Here is a 20,057-nt window from a genome sequence, read left to right on the forward strand (position 1 = left end):
TTTAACTTTCAGAATACAGTATGTAAGCATACGTCTTGAGAAATCAATCGGATAAAACCATGGATAGTATCCACTATCCACACAGCTTTAAAGGATTCTCAAAGATTTATTTTGAACCTTCTCCACTATAAGGGGCATAAGGCCGTACCTACATCTAATAAAAGTTTCAAGTCATCCAAACAACGTAAACATAGCATTATTTGTAATTAAATTACCAATGGTGTGTCATTTTCATTTATATAAGATAAAACATGACTGAAGGTGAAACTCAGGTTGCTAAGCGCGATTCTTATAGAATAATATAAAATTGTCATTAATTAGTACCTACTATATTCAACATTATAAGGACTAATATTGTATTGTATGCATGTTATGTTACAATGGTGATGCTTTGGTTACCATTATTGTAATATACATCTACCACCGTATTTATTTAATAATCTATGACTAACACCACCTAAGATAATTAGATGTCCGCACTGGACACATAGGTACCTAATTTGTTAGTACCTACTTATTCTAAACGATTCAATCTATGTTGTTTGTCCTTCCCTACTCACATTATTATTGCCATGGAAATGATAATAGGTACCTACATACAATACAGATATTATGATAGTCATACATTTTTATTAAAGGATATTCCTATATTTTTTTTTAAACAAATTTACAAACAAAAATTAAGTAAAAGTTCTCTCCACACTACCTATGTATTATTTCTATTATTTTTAAAGTCACAAGCTACAATGCATGTAATAATAATTGTAATACAATAGGAACGTCCCAAATAAATAAACTCTGCAGAAGGCTATTCAATATTTTCTGCCCAAACCATCAATGGCCCAAACACATTTTTGTAGAAAAAATCATTCATTATTCATTGTGAAAATTGGGGTTTACGACTTATCATAAATATTTTTTTAACACAAGTCAAGTTGTTGAGATGATAATAATTATTGAATCACAGAACAGATGTTGCCACTGTATTGTCCACCGGAAAGAATTCCTAATGTTTTAGCAGATTTACACGAAGTACCTACTACGTAATTAAGCCTTCATTATTTTTATAAATATCCACAAAATTATCAAATTGTGCGTGTGGCCAGAATTATCTTAAATCAGTTTGGATACCAGCGACAATAGTATATAGGTATAATATATGTAATAATATAATTATGTAAAAATGGCGAATTTGTATCCCACAGGAAAGTACTTATTAAAAACGATAATTGTAAGGGTGATTATCCACTTAGTGTTACGAAGAAAAAGCGAATTTAACATAATAGACTTTTTAAAATATTATATTATAAAGCCTATTATAAGGAAAGTATTCATCCACAGGTAATTAATAAATAAATGTCAAAGGTTAAAAATTCTCCTCCTGTAATAGTATTTTGGTTAATTCGCCATTTTTACAATACACCGACGATATAAAGGTATTCGTATCGCCTGCTGAGAATTTTAACTAACTTTTAAGAGAAAAAATTGTTATTAAAAAATATGTTCAACACAAAGTTAAAATTAAAACACAAAACTTACCAGAAGCAACAAAATTCACTTACAAAAAAGTATACTCATCATGACCTATGGCAAATAAATGAATGAATGTAGTAGTTATATCACAAGATTTATTGTACTATAGTCGCAATTCAACAATAATGTAAATTACAAAACAAATGTAAACATCGTAAAAAGAGGGGTTTACGACACGTCATAAGCTTTTTTTAACAAAAGTTAATTGTTGAGATGAATACCATCTGTTGCCACTTCAATGGTTATTGGAGTGAATTCCTAATGTAATGTAATGTGGTTTTAGCAGATTTACACGAATTACCTACTACTTTATTATACCTTCATTATTTTTATAAATTACCACTCAATATCATTTTTTAAATGATCAAATTGTGTAGGTATGTGGCCAGCGTTACGTTACCTGCGACAAAATATTTTTCAATAGTTTCGGTTAACACGTTTCGCCTGATGACATTTTTGACCAACTTTTAGAACAATTTTTTATTAAAAAATCAAGTTAAACACACAGTTAAAATTAAAACACAAAACTTACTAGAATGTAGCAAAAAAACACCAAACTAATAATATAAACAATTTCGTTTAGAAACGTATTTATATCTTAAATAATACAAAATATTTTAAAAGGCAACTAATAGGAATATTATAGCGGATTGCACGAGTCAAATTATCAAACTTTTTTGTACTAATTTAACCATCGAAAACACAATTCATTCACCCGAAAATAAATGGCGAAGTAATAATTTTTGTCACTCCGAATAAAATAATATAATAAATTAGTAGGTAAGTAAATTAACAATGCGTAAGTCAAAGGCAAGATTGTATTGAGATTTGAAATGTTTCATCCTTTAGAAATTATTAAACAATGTATACTTTATTTTTTAAGAGTTTTCAAATAGTGTCAGCAAGGCACATTTTTTTGGGTAATAAAGTAATTTACGCTTGCAGCTGGTTGATTCTTGTTATTTAGACAATGCATTTAGGCATGGACATATCGACACAAAATAAGAAGGTTGAAAGAAATTTAGGGATGTCATAATTTTTATTTTTAACCCTTGCACGCCCGGCATAACATAACTTCGTTAATTTTTAATTTTGAGAAAAACTTTAAAAGATACATTCATATATAATTATCTCAATCTAACGAACCGCAACGCAATTTTAAATGAATCCACGAGCCGGAACGGTATATTTTGGAATTCCACGAACCACAACGGCGCTCCGGTGCGTTCCTGTCCATTCCGAGCGCTGGGTCAGTGGTTCTCACGTGAAATTTAACTGTGGCCGAACAATTAATAATATGAAAATGTCTAGTGACCGCACCATATTTCACTTTTGTTGTGATTGAAAAAATGAAAACAAAATTTTATTTACTAAAGAAATGGATCAAGTTATTTATAGACAAGTCCATTTAATAAATTACTTTTGAATATTTTAGTACCTACATATTATCTATTTATTTAAAAATAATGCAAATGGAAATTCCTCAATACTTCTTTTTCCAATGCGAGCCGCATGACTACTTCTAAGTTTACATCTCTCAACTGGTTTCGATATTTGTTTTTTTCTGAAATGCATTACACTGGATGATCTTTTACAGTATACAGTAGTGGGAAAAATCGACAATATTCCTAAAGCAATTGTTGCCAATTCTTTGAATTGACTTGATTCTTGATCAACGTATAACTTCGACCAAAGTTTTTCAAACTTGGTATTATTAAAATGGTCTTTAAGTACTTGTAACGCATATTTAATGTTAGCCCAATCAATTAAATTAAATACTGAAAATAATGCTGGTAGCCGCAGCAAAATCCTCTGATGGCCGCACATGAGACTCACTCGTTTAGGTACTTATACTATGGGCGATCTGACAAAAATAGTGCAAACTTTTTCAGTAATACTTATTTGTTTCGATAAATTAAGAATATATATTATTACAAATGGATTTAGTTAGTTTTTTTTTTTAATTGATTAAGCCCTAAAGATCAACCAAACCAGAATAAATAAAAAATATTCTTTTATCTATAAAATATCTAAAATTATGTACGGTTAAATGGCATAATTTTATAGATGTCATAGATAAACAATATTTTTTACTATTATCTACTATGGCTTGAATTAGGCGGGGTTTAATTGAATTTTGAAAACTAACAAACACTTACACATTTTAGTCTTAGTTCAATTGCAAAACAAATACGTTTAACTGACAAAGTGTAGTGTGCACTATTTATGTCAAATCTTAACTGCCTACCTCCACCTTTCGCCACTGAAGTAAGTACAGCCTTAATTAAAGCTAAAATGATTTTTAAGGCCTTTTGAAACTAAAATGCTTCGCTTATGATTTTGATTTTTTTTATGTACGCTTTCATCGTATCGGAACCGAAACAACTGATTGATTTTAATTCACTACAATTTTATCTAAGTATCCTTCATTTGACATTGGTTATTGGTTCATATTCATCAGCATGACTGTTTGTTCAGCTGCGACGTTGCTCTAATAATTGCCCAAGCATCACTACTGACGATTACTTGAGACAAGTCTTGATAAATGGGTTGCAATTAAGTGTATATAAAATTTGTCCAAAAACAAATAGGTACATATTAAATAGATAAAAATCGTTTTCACATATGATAAATATATATACAGTAAGGATTGCGATACCGAATGAAAATATCAATACAGGTTTTTCGGTATTTCTTATTGAATACCGGTATTAATTCGTTGAAACATAAAAAAATACTTATCAGTAAATATAGCTATTAAAATCTCTTTAAAACATTATTTTATAGCAAAAACCTACCTACCTACATTTAATTTGTTGACCTTTAAAATATGTATTGATGATAATATTTTAGAATAAAATTAGTGATTTTTACAAATAATTTAAATAAATTGACGATTGTTAACTAAAACCCTCAAAAAGGCTAGTTCAGTAAGACGTGCAAATAAGTGCGTTTGCCGGAAATGCTTCTTCAATTCAACGCTTGTGCAGTCATCAATAATTTTATTATAGAATAATAAAATTGGACATTTGTCACGGATGTTTTCTATTTCGAAATAATAGTAAGTATGTTAATTTATCATGACAATTTTATAAATAGGTATATTTGATGGATTTTGTTTTATTACTATTTCAATTTTGTTGGATGCAGTCAATATGTTTGCATTTTAGCAGCACATAACTTATAAACTAAATTTAATAGCCAATACAGTACAAAGTAATGTAGAAATAAAATTCAGTTCATTTTCAAAAAGGTAAACGAGTGTGGTTTTTAATACCGAAAATTCCGGTATTTCGGATCTTTAAAACCGGTATTTCGGTATTGATAAATACTGGAATACCGGTTTTGAAATACCGGTATTGCAATCCCTAATATACAGTAAATACTCTCTCAGTAATCCGCCACCCCAAAAACCAGACAAGTGTCCAATTAGTGAAAGCAGCGTATTATAGTAGTTGTCGGATAATCCAGCGGCGGATTACTGAGAGTGTACTATATAGATATTGTACGGAAATTAAAATTGTTGCACACAAATACATTCATTTCACATTTAAAATGAGGTATGCAAGAAAATATATTCAAAGGACAATTCAATCCCACGCATAATAATCTAATTACCTGAGAAGACAAAAATAAGGATGGAGGGTTACCTTCTGGGTGTGGATGTAAGAAGGATAAATTATCCAGTGTGGAGAAATATGGGATGAACTTAAACACGTGTTAAAGTAGCTACATAATAATACTATATATGTTATTTTAATTGCATTTAAGTTTGTCACGTAAACGAAACGCATATTCAATATTGATAATATTTCAGGACACTCTACTTCTTAGGGCTTGCGCAGACAGAGAGCGGTCAGGCGGTCTGCGTTCCGCGTTCGAAGTTCGGCGTTCTTTGTACTGTATGGACTTCATACTGTATGGGTACACAGCCGGCGGTCAGACCGCGCCGGTCAATTGGAACGCTGGCGTTCTAGAGTTCTATTCCCGGAATTACAAAGAACGCCGTACCTACCTCTCGTCCAGTCCCGTCATAGGAATTTGAGCAGTCAAACAACATAGAGCGAAACCACACGGGGGAGTGAGTACGCAACAGCGGTGCTTTCTCACTTCCACTCGCAGTCGGAATATAGCGGTCTCGCATTATGCAGCGCCTGTGTCACTACAACGTTTGTACACAAATGGAACGCTTATTGTTGACCGCCACCTGTCTGCTGTCCCTGAACGCTAGCGGTCAACGGTCGGTTTAACGCAGAACTCCGACCGCTCTCTATCTGCGCAAGCCCTTACGTTTTATGATCTAACATCAGAGTAATAATATAAAGATACATAGTTAAATATATTTTCTAAATTAATTAAACATAATTACCACTAACTTCATATTTAGCACAGAAACAATAAATTTCGGTAACACAGCTCGCAATTTATATTACTTTAGTCATCTAAATCAATTTTTAGCAGCAACGTGTGCAAAACATTTAATTCAGCCGTAGAAATTCTATCTTAAGTACTCGAACGCATATTGCGGAGATATAAGCGTGCCGAATACTCTCTCATTCGCACTTATGGTTCGTTTTTGTTAAGGCCTTGGGTCTAACCGTCATTAAATCATTAACCAAAACTTGCTTCAAAGTCTTGGTCTGTAAACGACTCGTTTTTGCATTTCTGTATTTTTAATCAATTCTGTGATATTATAATATATATATGGTAGCATACAAAAATGAATAAGTACACTGGACAGTACATACCTATATACAGTGACGTCCCTAAACTAAATGCCGCCCCTAGGCAGCGCCAAAATGCCGCCCCACTTTTTATACAGTATTTTTCTATCATTCTTTCATGACTTCAATATCTAATAAATGTGTTTATGGATACATTACTAACAAAATAGTATGTATCACTAAAACATACAAAATTAAATTTAGATATAAAAAGCGAATAAATGTAGCCAAATCATCATACACATACAATCAGTCTGAGGTTCTATGTGGTTTCTATGATATTTCTGACACATTTGGTTTGTACCATTTAGCAATGCACAGATTTATTATTTCCACACCATTATTAATATGCTTCTATTGTATGTACAACATGTAAAGTAAACAAAATAATAAGTTTAGCTATGTCTATATATTATACCAAATCGTTATCTTCGATTTGCCGCCCTTCGAGTAACTGCCGCCCCCAAGCGACGCTCAATCTGCCTACCCCCACGGGACGTTACTGAGTATATAGCTGCTTTAAAGACTCTTTGGCGATGTTACCCGATCATAGTGTACCGACAGTATGTACAATATCCCTTGTTATTACATTTGATATAGTAAATAATTACATTTAACGTAATTATTACGTTATTTACATCTTAGTTGTGATTATTACTTAGTTGTGACCTTGCCGAGGTCGTTACATCGGGCTAGCGGGCTGTGAGGTAATTACTCAAAAGTATATAAAAAGAAATCAAATAAAAATATGATTAACCCTTTGCACTTTTTAATGTGGATACTCCACCTACCAGAGGCACCTAGCGGAATAATGCGAAGCTTATATTGTGAGACATTTTTATGATAACTTACATTTTAAAGTGTTTTAATTAACGAATACGCACCTAAAAATATTAAAAAGAATATTTTAACGTCAATGATAAGCTTACAATTAAAAAGGCGTTGCTTACAAAATTTTAATTCTGTTAAGAATACTTCACTGGGTTATACTTCAGCTGGGGCACGGTCTAAAACGATCGTGACTACGCGACGCGAAGATTGTGCAAATGATGCGTGCAAACATAATTTGTCATAAAAAGTCAACATGCGTCCATTTTATATTATGTTTATTGTTCTATTACTAATAATAATAATAATATATTCATTGACATGTTTTCTTTTTCAAGTAAATGGGTAATGTTTTTTAGTCATCTTTACACGATTTAAGAATTAATTCCCCCATCGCCATCACAAAACAAATTGACGTGTTCACAGCTCGACTTTCGCTCTCCGATTGCCAGCCAGTCCAAAATTTTCACAATTTTAAGTCACACCTATATTGAAAATTATTTGCCATTTCACTGAAGTACCGTCTTAAAGGATCACATATTATTTTATGATCATGTTTACTATTCAAATTTATTTTATCAAATTTTCTCTAACAAACAGTACCTAAAGATTTTTTACTTATTAATAGTTTTAATGTTTTTTATATCTACAATTTTTAAAAAAAGGCATCGATTTTTATATAAAACGAAAAAGTTTTTAACTTCAAATCGTTTTTATTTATATCAAATAAAGCTTCAGTATTATGACCATACCCAAATTGGATGGACGGCAAAGACAGAGCGTAGACGCTTTTGATATGTGTGGTTGAAACCAAATACTGAGTGCCTCGTGGATGGCCAAACAAACCAATAATAAGTAAAATCCCGGTTTCCCTTCACCGGACTCTGCAATTATTTGGTCTTATAATCCGCAAAAAGAATAACAATCTGGAAAAACTCGTAAAAAATATTTAATCGGGTCGAAGGTGGAAGAAGATCTCCCTTCAGATGGTAGGACAAAATTAATAATTCCACGGGTTTTCCACTGGCATACGCACTGCGTGCTGCTGAATGCCAAGAACAGGGCTTCGAATCGGAACTGAACTGAAGAAATCATTCACGATCGTGTGACGCATCTCATAATAATTAAGTATAATATATAAGTATTATATTATTTTTTTAACAAATTATGGCTACGGCCATGTGGTGCAGCATAACAATGGGATTAGGAGCGTGGCGTCGGGCTATCAAAGAAGTACCACAAAATGTTCTAAATTGTGGTAGAAAATTAATTTTAAATACAATTTTTAAAAAAATCACTCGCAGCTGAACCGAAAACAGTAAACTGGAAAACCGTTATTTTTACCGGAAGGAAAATCGGAACCGAACCGATATATTTTTTTTACCGGAACGAAAAAAATAACGATTCGAAGCCCTGGCCGAGAAGGATAGAGCCAGATAGAGCTTGCCACATGGCTAAATCATCCGGGGTAGGTACGATCCCAACGAGGAAGAAGATTTTAAATGAATCAATGCACTTATCTAAATTTAAAAAAAAAGCTGTTGTAATAGTTTTTTCAATACAAGACACCGATAAAATATAATCATACATTTAATTATAGCATATGCAATGGCGTATTGTGGATGTTATATTTGGGGGTGCTGCGGTTGATTAAAAATAAAAATATATGTTTATTTGGATTATATTTTACTATTTATATTTATTTCATTATAAAATTGATTCTTCTGTATTCTTCCTTGAAAAAAGATCTATCACATTTTAGTTGCTCTCGACAGCTGTCGCGCCCAGAGCCGCTGTAGCCGCACGCAACACGAAATACTGCCAGAGTGGCAGTACCAGATCAAGCTCCTAACTGCGAACCCCGATTCCCGCTCTCCTCCTTCGCCCACTCGAGATTATTCCATCGAAAATGGTACTGCACAAAATCACGAGATGCGTCATTTTCTGACATTAATATCGCGGTTTATGATAATTATTGGATGTATCGGTGTGCGGGCGAGCTTAATACAAGCTTAATAATATTGATATTTTCATATAATATACATAAATTTATGTATAGGTATTATAATATTACATTTTTCTCAATTTGCTTGGGGTTGCTGCAGTTCCGCAGTGCATAAGTCTACGTCACTATTAAGAACCCATATCAAGTAATATATTCAAGAGCGACCTTCCAATATGTCTGAAGCGTAAAGTGTTCAACCAATGTGTGCTACCAGTTCTAACGTATGCTTGCGAAACAAGGACTCTCAACACACGAGAGATCCAACAATTGAGAGTTGCGCAACGTGGCATGGAAAAGTGCATGTTGGGCATAACGCGTAAGGACCGCAGAAGGAACCAATGGATAAGAAAGCAAACAAGAGTGAGAGATGTGATAGAGGCCACCAAAATGATGAAATGGCGGTGGGCCGGACACATTGCACGGCGAATGGACGGCCGCTGGACGAATGCAGTCATTCAGTGGTACCCGAGGGGCACTAAGCGGCCACAGGGGCGCCCTAAACCCGCTGGATTAACGAACTTGTCAGGTTTGGTGGAAGTACGTGGCAGGGAAAACAAGGAACCGAGAATAGTGGAGGGAGCTGGGGCAGGCCTTCATCCAGCAGTGGATCGACCTCGGCTGAAAATATATATCAAATAATATAATAAATAGTAAGCAAGTATTTATAATATGTATAGGTACATAGTTAAGACTATATAATAGTAGGTATCTTATATTATATATTATATATGTATATAAATATAATATATACCCACACGCACTCTGATCGAACCACGGTCGGCAAAATTTCGAGTGTTTAAAACTTTTTCACGATATATCCCTTTACTTTTATATAGTGCACATACTTGACGTTACGCCTAATCGAAGATGCGAACCTGTCAGCAATATTTGAAGCATTCTTTTGTAAGTTCGAGAGTTTGCGGAATTAAGTAGGGGATAGATTCCACAACAAGTAACGCAAGCATTGGCGGCGAAATAAATAATTATATAATAATAATTAATCCATCGAAATTACAACATCTCAAAAATGATGTCAATCTAACATCTCAAATGGAACACATTGATGGGTAAATTGTGTAACTACTAAGTTGCACAACAGATACAGGGTAACTTAATTCAAATGAAAAAGAAAATTTTATTGGAATAATTTTTGCCTTGAAGTGTTTAGCAAATATAATAATTAATTAATATGATTAAATAAACTTGAAACTTAAACAATATGCCATTATAAATTCCACATATCATTTTTAAACATTCCGTAAAAATTAAATAGGTAGTATTCTCAAATTATCCTACACAAAAAAATATTGATTTTTTTTAATATCAAAAAAAATGGAAATCCACGCCAAAAATTCAGATTATATACAGTTACTATATAAATAATAACTTATACATACACCATGTCCACATCAATATTAGGTTAAGTTTACTTTTTCAAACAAAGCAATTTTACTTTATTACATTGTTTACAACACTGTTTCGTGTAGGTAAATAAGCAATAGCCAAGGGTGTATGTGTTAGGAAGCACGTTCGATCGACATGGAGTCTGTCAAGAAAGCGTCTAACGCGTGCATCGCGCAATGCAGACCAATGGCATACTAATCGCTTGCTACGGTCCAAATGAAGTGGACTACGGTGACACAGTATTTGCTATGTATTTACATATTGAAATACAAATACTCAATTACTAGCGTAACATATTTTTAATTAAAATAAATTGAAAATTTTTACTTTTTAATTGTTAGCAAGTGGATACTTTGTAATATAATTTATTTTTCAATTATTCTTCAAGACATTTATTAATATGACCAATGCCCTCGATGGCCGCGTGGCTTAAGCGTTGGCCTATAGTGTCGAGGGTCCCAGTTTCGAATCCTGGGTCTGGCAAGTAGACATTTTGTTTTTCAATTTGTATATGAGTCAGTGGCTGACATCCATTTCTCGTAAAAACAAATTCGTTTAAAACAAACCTCGACTTTGTGGAGGCCCATATGATCTTATTAGGATCGGACATGGTATAAGATAAAAAATATTGTTATATTCTTCCATTTATTTTTATTATACCAGCGACACGTTGCGATTCTCGAAATATATCATCATTGCAACAAGTGACTAACTATAATATCCACCAGTATAAGTTGTCCGCTGAGTGAGGGCGCCACATGCAACATTTGACATATAATTCAATACTTTTTTATACTGTGATGGGCTTAGTTCTACATTCGAACACCTGACGATTTATGATGATATTTATCTATACCTAAGTACACAACGAATTACAAAATAGCATGATGGGTTTCGTCAGCTACACATATATTTTCAACATTATTTGTCACTTGTAGTTACCAGTTTAATTCTCAGCACATCAATAAAATCATTTTCTTGTTTCCTGCACCTTCTACTAATCAACTATGTGTCGCATCAAAATGCAACGGTGCCATTTATCGCTAGGCCTGGATATGTTTTTGGAACAGTGAGACATGTCGCACGCTCAATAATAAAGTGACCTAACTCAAGATTTCGAGTTTTTGGGTTATAATGCAACACCATATATTGGGCTAAAATGTAAAAATATGGATTCTTCCAACGAAAGAGTGAGATACCAATACATCGGTCTCTTTCACATTGACCGTTTTCAACACCTGCCTGCATGATATAATGACTCACTACTGTTTATGGCGTTTTTCTAAAAAAAAATATGGTAAATTTAACATGAATATTTCATGCTAAAGTGACTTATTCGTACTTTTGTCCCCTTTTTACAAAAAAAAATGTTTAAATGTATAATGACTAATTAAGACATAAGTCGATATAATATAAACTATGAGATATACATTTATGTTTAATTTTTATATGGGTCGTTTTACAATTTACAACGTTTAAAACAATTTGGAATATTTTGTAATAAATTGACCTAGAATAATAACTTTTTTTAAATCCCTAAAAATAATTTAACCAAAAATTACCATTATTAACATTATTTCAGTATATATCTCAATTTAACAAATTATCATTATAAGCAAAAAACTGTGGTAACATTTAAAATCATCCTAAAATCAATATTTAATTGATAGAAGCCGCCCCGCCCCATGTGTAAATCTGATTTTTGGCTGTCCTGAAAAATCGCATTTTTTTGATTAGGTCACTTTATTATTAAGCGTGCGATGTGTAGGGATTCTCAACAGCTATGAAGTGGCAAGCCGCGGAAAAATTGGAGAATCGGCGCACCGTTAGTTAGCGCTAGTTAGGTTCCTCGTCGTATATTTTATGCCAGAGGGGGTGGGATGTCGTGTCGATCGATCGACGTAGGGCGCAGGAGGCATACCTACAAAGTGCGCGCACATTCGAATGCTGACGAGAGCGGCACCCTTAAGCCAAGTCTGCAGTGCCAACGTACCTGCTTGCCCCGAATTGATTCCGACGTTGAATCCTCGGATAGGCTCGAAAATAAATAACACATCTTAAGGGTGTTACACATCCCAAATTTGCAGAATATTTTACGACATGACTTAGGTACCCTCGTACGTATTGTTCTCGACAATCTTTCAAACTGTGGTTCCGTGTATGCGTGGCCAAATGAAATAAAATACGCATCAACAAGTCACAAGATATTATTTTGGACGAATAATTGTGTATTGACAAAACTAACCAGAAGACCTGAATCAAAACTAACAATAAGTGAGAGTGAGATAGCATTCGGCACCCGTATAATCTCCGCAATACAAATTAGAGAAAGGCCATATTATGAATAATCGACTTAGTGATCAATCATCAAAGATAGTTATCAATCACGTACATCCACAGTATTTAAGTATTTCATAAATTCAGCGACCCCCAGGTTTATCTTTCGTATATTTTCTACCTATCTCTATGTTCTACAATGTAGATACGTTAAAATAAAGAGTTATTAAACAAAATATAAATAACTACATATTATGTTCAACCAAATCACTTCGAATATTGACATATTCCACCTGCGTGGGGATAAGTACACGTGGGTTTAGCTCATAATAAGACATAATTTAGTACATAAAAAGGTTCGCCAACCATGATATAAACCATAGATAGATGTACTTACCTACATTTAAATTTTAAAATACGCCAAAGCGCCAAAATACAGACGACCAGAAGCCGGCTGGACACACTTTTTTTAATTATCTTATCTAACTTTAGCTTTTTAAAATGTCCGACGATGCGTTATTGGTATAATGATATTTTCCACAGTCAATGACGTCCCATGCAGGGCTTGGGGGCGGCAAATCGAGGAATGAATACCTATCGTTACAATTTTTGCAAGTAATGACAGTTTTCCATCAAGCGGATGATGAGACAATTATTATTTCGAAATAAAAAACATCCGTGACAAATGTTCGATAGTTCTATAATAACAATATTGATGATTGTACAAGTGTTGAATTGAAGAAGCTTTTCCTGCAGCCGTTCTTATTTACACTAAACTTAATAAACTAGCCTTTTTGAGGGCTTTCGTTAAAATCATCAATATACCTCTTCAAATTATTTGTAAAAATTACCAATTCTACAATATTGTGAGTATTACATATTTTTAAATGTCACCATAATAAATGTAGATAAGTAGGTTTTTTCTACACAATAATGTTTTAAAGAGATTGCAATAACTATATTTATTGATAAGTAGGTACTTATGTTTTAACGAATACTGGTATTCAATAATAAATACCGAAAAACCGGTAGTGATATTTTCATTCGGTATTGGAATCCCTATGTTTGAGAGGAGGTTTCGTAGAAATGCTCTTATCCTCAGTGGGTAGATGATATTATGTGCGCACATAATTGTTTTCAAGACTCCTTTGTTTTAATTAATTTTCGGTTCAAAATTGTAAAATAGGTACCCACATAGGTTTGCACCCAAAAAAATTGCATACAATTCGAGACTAAAAATGAAAAGGGGCGGCATTCTTAGTCTGCCTAATGGCGGCACTTTGCCTAGGGACGTCACTGTGACCACAAGTACATATATGTAGTTACCAAATACATATATACAACAAGAGTTTACGTATATCGATGTATGTGAAGTGCCTTCACCTTAGATAAGTACCTAATTTGTAATTAATAATAAATATAATCAATTGAAAAATATACCGGAATCAATAGCAAACACAAACGATAATATGTTCATTATTTCCAACAGGAAACACACAAGGAAAATTCAAAGAGGAAAAACTTTTAAATTCACTCACCTTTAACATTAGTGGGCAGTGTGAGTTTCCTCGCGCCGCGCATAATCCTCTGTACCTCGCCAGCCTCCGAGCCGCTCTCAGACTCCGACAGAGCTCCTGGTCTTCCGCCTGAACCCCCTGCCGAGGAGTTGGCTCCACTGACTCGCTTACTTATCAAATACTTGGCCGCGTCTGCAGCGCTACTTCTCTTCACTTCCTCTGGTCTACGCACTTCATCAGGGAAACGAAACACATTACCGTAATTATCCTGACATACGGGAATTATATTATTACTCTTATACGGAATCTTCGAAGCATATATTTGTTCTCGTTCTTGACTATTTCTTACCATCGCATAAACGCCTTCGTTAAGATCTGTTCTGTTTATTTTACCATAAATATTATGGCGTTCGTCATGATGATATGAGGCATAATTATTATTTGGCTGTCTGCTCAATCCCGTCTCTTGGCGAGCATGTCTAAAAACAATGTCCGAATTATTTTCATTGATCATCAAATTTCTCTGTGCAGAAGTATTATACTTTCTTTCGATATCCAAGTTTAATTTTATTTCATCCTGATTGGGTATACTGGAGAAGCTGACTCTCTTTTCTCTGTATTGTATATCGTGTCCTGAATCGGAGAGGCTTCCTCGTCTGAAAATTGGTGTCACTTTTGTAGCATTTACTTGTAATCCTGGGCGCCTTACGACTCCATAAATCGCATTATCAACTTCAATTGCAGCCGCATTCGAATTATTTGTTTGTTGCGTGTCTCCGCTTCTTTGCTGTTCATACCTTTCATTATTCATTGGCTGAATATTGAAGTTACGACGAATAGTTATATTATTAGTAGTACCTATGGTATATCTCTTGGGCGAGTTACGAACAAAATTCGGATTGCTCTGTGGCGATACAGGATTCTCAAATGCATAGTTTTCTTTCTGCATGGAATTATTTAGGGAGATGTTAGTGTATGCAATCGGGTCACTGTTTCGAGGTAAGCTAAGACTTCGTCTGTCTGAGGTCCTGGAAAACCCGGGACTAACACTACGACATCTCCACTGCGAAGATCCTACTTCTGGTCTATTGTAATTATGATGATTACTATAATCTGCAAGTGCATTTAACGACGCTGTATCAGATATTATATCAGTCCCTGACATTGCCTTCTGGGTAAGCTCGTGTTCTTGGGCATATTTAATTTTCTTAAGTTGTTGCCAATAGAAAGCTTCCACATTTTTTAGATTCCTTATCTTCTGCGGCGTCAATGTATTATGTACGATTTGTGCAGCGGTTTCATCTCTAGTTACATATATTGCTTCACTATTATTGGTCACACTTGGAGAAATGGTTCTCAGTTTCGGATTAGGCGGCAGAGGCGACGAAGTGTTGGGAATTTTCACTGGACTGGAATACATCTGTTTTTGTGCTGATGTTTGATGCAATGAGTGTAACTCTGATAAGGAATCAATTTTATCGTGGCTACTATTACTGCCGACGGGCATGGATATATCTATGTTTGTATAGTTTCCTGGTGAATTATCAGGAATTGATTCCAAAAATATTGGACGACAAATTTTCATTGTGTTGGAAACTTTTAGTTTTTTTGATGGTAAAACCGTTACAGGACTTATGGGCTTTAGATAGCTAGACGACTGTTCAAGATCTATACTCGAATGATAAGACTGTTTCGCATAAATAGGATGCTTTTCAGTTTTTAAACCGACTGGCACATTGTCACTTTCAATCAAATATAACGGTTTTACAGTAGTTTCCATTGCGCTTTGATTTTTCAAGATACATTTAGGGTTCTGAATTTCCATTGGTATTTTTGACTGTGGAAGAAGCGTTTGAGTGTGCATTTCTTTATTATTTTTCACATCCGTTTCCTTTTTTGGGCTTATCATCACTTTCGTAGTTGATATTTTCATCTGTGCTCCAACAGAGATAAGATCTTCGTACTGATTGGCTTGGAAGCCAGATAGTTCACCAGGTCTTTGAATAATTAATGATTTCGTGTTGCCTTGGTTATTATTTTTGGTTCCGTTATTTTCAAAACGCGTTATTTCTTCATTTGGTTTAACCCTATTATCATGATAAAATGTATTCGTCACCTTGATGTTTCCACTCGACACTGGTGAATTTTGCGATGTTGTAATATCTGCAAGTTCTTTCTGTTTCTTTGGTGTAATATTTTCATTTCGATTGACAAATGAAGGGTTTTCTAAAGAATACCCTACGTTTGATAGCACTATAGAAGGTTTGAGTCGCAGTGGTTTAGGTGTAATCAAATGTTTTGTGGATTCAATTCTTCCTTCCATGGTCGATGGGTAAGCCGACGAAGTATCAATAGGATCATTTATATCTACAGGAAAATCAGTTGTTAGAGGTGCAGATAATCGACCACTCTTTTCTCGCTTCGAAAAGAATTTATTACCCCCTAATATAAAATCATTTTTCAGCGATCCTTTCCTTTGCAATAGTTTTATTTGTGTCCTTTTTCGTAAGTTTTCTTTTTCGTGTGACCCATCCGAGACTAGAGTACTACTGGAAGAACTAGTACTCCTTTCATTCTGTATATCATGTTGATCAAAGACGTTAGTTTTCATAGTTTTAAAGGTGTCTTTCGGGCCAGTTGGACTATATACATAAGAAAGGTTGTACTCGGGACTACTTAGAGACTGATCTGAGACCTGGCTCGTGTCACTTTCATGCGGGTATATTTTTCTGCCACTCTCTTCACGACCGCTGCTCTCTTCGGATGTAATACTCCCACTAACTTCGGGCTTCTTCTTCTGCTTTGATAAAAGTGATGGAAATATATTCTTTAGGTTCGTACGTTTCTTGCGTTTATCGTCCATCGTGAGATGTTGAATAAGGGAAGCGTAGCCGTCTACCGAACGTGAATTTGTATCGTTATCTACACCTTCATTAGGTGACAATTCTGAATTACAAAAATTCGTTTGATCTATTAGCACAGTATTGTTACATGAATCTATGCCATCAAAGCTGGTGTCACAAATGCTTGTATGTTGAATTGCGTTGGACTGCTCCCTCACTTTAGTATTATTTTCATCAACGTTATCTCGGGTGGTCACGTTGGCATTATTGTTATTGTTAGAGCTTGAAGAAGACGCGAGAAGATCATGTGGTTTAGGAGTCGGTTTTTTATTTTTCAGTACTGAAGAGGGAACATGGCGTGAAACGTTCCTATCAGACGTTCTCCTAGTGATTTTATAATGTATTGTTTTTCCGCTGATTACATTAGGCTTTGACGTATCACCTTCTTCCGATTTGTTATGTTCCAGCTGCAATTCTTCCGAATATTCTTCAGATCGATCTTGAAAAGGATTCACTCGATCGATAATTATTGCACCAGCTAAAAACTTTGAAACTGCGCTCGGCACATGATCTGCATTTGTTGTGTTATCGGAGTATTTGGTTTCACATATTTTATCTGGTCCATCGACTGGTGCTTCGGGGTCTTCTGATTGCGATTCCCCTCCTCCGCTAATGGACTCTTTTCCTACAGACCCCATACAATAATATTGTAATTTATGTAATGTAATCAAATAACACTACTACGATCTCGAAGACCGTGAGAATACTGTACTCATCCCTATATTCTGCGACAAAATCGTTATCTTAACTCAAAAAGCGTTATCAGTAGTATCACTCATATCAGTACATATTATAACTCTTATCTATTAGCAGTCAGCTACGATTACTGTGAAAAAGTTTCATTAGCGTCGTTTTAAATGGTAAGCATAAGTCAACGTGTAACTAGTCACTTGAAGGAACAGTAGATAGGTACCTAGTACCGGTGGAATCATAGGAACTAACACTTTGTAAAACTATATATATTTAAAAGGCAGTTGCAATTTACACAAATATATATACGTAATTATAACATAGCACTTCACTAGCTGTACACAATTACTACAATCTAAAACCTGCCAGTATTGACATTAAATTAAGTACCTACCGGTAATTACATAAACCTACACAGGCACTGTTACTTTGTATGTACTGTAATTTGATATATTCATAGATACTAATAATTTTGTATGTATGTTTCCCTTGAGCTGCAGACAATCTGAAACAATAAAAATATCAATGATATATTATGTAAGCTAGGTACATATAATATTATACATACAAACAAAATTTGATTAAAAACATTGTTTCTAATTTCTAATAAGTATAGAACGATAAACTATGGAAATAAGTAGGTAAGTACTCGATAAATTGCGATGTCCAAGAATGCTATGAGCCGTCTCACCAAGATTTATGGAAAAATCGCAGTATCACAAAAACCACTAAAAAAGTCGGTAAAATGCTAATATTTTCAATATATCTATAGTTTCATATTAAAAAGACATCTTATGGATACTGGTATATTATTTATACATAATACATACCTACTATATTATTGTGTCTACACGGTTTAACTGAAGATCAGTTGAGAATGTTTATTCAATAATGTGGATTAAATATTATATTATATAGTGTGTTATTTTTATGAATGCAATATCTTTCCACCAATAAATTGAGAATTAACACCATTAAAATGATTGATTGGTTCTTTTCTATGTAGGCATGCACCTAAGAAGTGTAGGTACATCGAGTAAGTAAGTGCTGTGATCGAATCCGTATACATAATTATGAAGACGCGCTTTCTTCTGTGATTCGTTTACTTGAGACGATAGTATATGTACACCATGGCCCCCATATCCTGAAGCGGGCCCCAAGGCTAGGATCTTTGTCGGGCCCTCCTACCTATCGCAAAGGTTAAAAGCAATGTGACGCTCTATAGTAGCGTTTTCCAAATGTCGTTGACGGTAAAATTAAGGGTGTTTAGTGTATTTTTAATACTTACATCCACTTGAATTATGGAGTTATCAAGTAATGACACAATAAAAATTACATATTCTAAAATATAACCATTATGAAAAGAAAATGACTTTTTTTACTATTAGAGCAAATCTATAGTGTGTGTGTTTATCTCACTTATTTGGTCGACCTGCCATGCCGGGCCCCCAGGCTAGAGCCCTGTCAGCCCCTCCCTTGTGGGAGCCATGATGTACACTATAAACTAAAAGTCATGGTGGCAGGCCGGGCTGTGGTCATGGCTCCCAATCCTCACCTCCGTATCTTGGTAATTGATGCCTTGGATTCATTTGCATAATTATGATATACACGGTATATTTTGTAATTCGTCTACCAGAGATCATAATACACGAAAAATCGTGATGACAGCCCATGAAGTAGTCGTGGACCTAACTCCTCATCAGCCTACGGAATTATAATGGTAGTGTGCGAGCGTCTTAGTTTCGTATATAGGTATATGAGAGACGTAATTTGACTGAATATTATTTAAAGCTGGCCATTGGCTTCAAAAATATTCATGGTACCGGGCAGTTTATTGATTTTGAAGTAAAGTTTTTTTGTTAATTCTACGATACATAGTATTTCTGTGAAAATTAGGGCACATAAGTCATACAAGTCAGTCAAGTACACAGTCTTCATCGTCATTACTGAAATGGGCTATGTGTACCCCCAAGTGTCCCACTTTACGTTCGAATATATACTATCAATTCAATATTTTGCTTCTACTAACAAAACGTGACGTTTCCAACATGAAAGACGTACTTTCATTTGTGATTTATCTACGCGAGACAATAGTAAACTAGAAAAGCTACGTTTCCGCACCGGTCTAAGTGGCTTAAGCCAGCGGTTGGCAACCCAAATGCATTGCCGTGCCACA

At 34.4% G+C, this 20,057-nt stretch overlaps 1 protein-coding gene across 4 annotated transcripts in view; it reads right to left on the minus strand.

Annotated features, from left to right (window-relative positions):
* The window catches only part of LOC147079327 (coiled-coil domain-containing protein AGAP005037), a 608,924-nt gene that overhangs the window by 575,247 nt on the left and 13,620 nt on the right, over positions 1-20,057 (minus strand). For all 4 annotated transcript variants that reach the window (XM_085940028.1, XM_085940051.1, XM_085940043.1 and 1 more), the window contains exon 2: positions 14,310-18,386. In XM_085940028.1, coding sequence (XP_085796154.1) covers positions 14,310-17,829 — 3,520 coding nt within the window. In that variant the 5' untranslated portion in view covers positions 17,830-18,386. The remainder of the gene's footprint in view (positions 1-14,309; positions 18,387-20,057) is intronic.

Source organism: Rhyacophila brunnea, unplaced genomic scaffold (genome assembly GCF_057557595.1).
Source record: "Rhyacophila brunnea isolate RB1 unplaced genomic scaffold, BYU_Rbru_1.0 scaffold_1, whole genome shotgun sequence".
Taxonomy (NCBI): domain Eukaryota; kingdom Metazoa; phylum Arthropoda; class Insecta; order Trichoptera; family Rhyacophilidae; genus Rhyacophila; species Rhyacophila brunnea.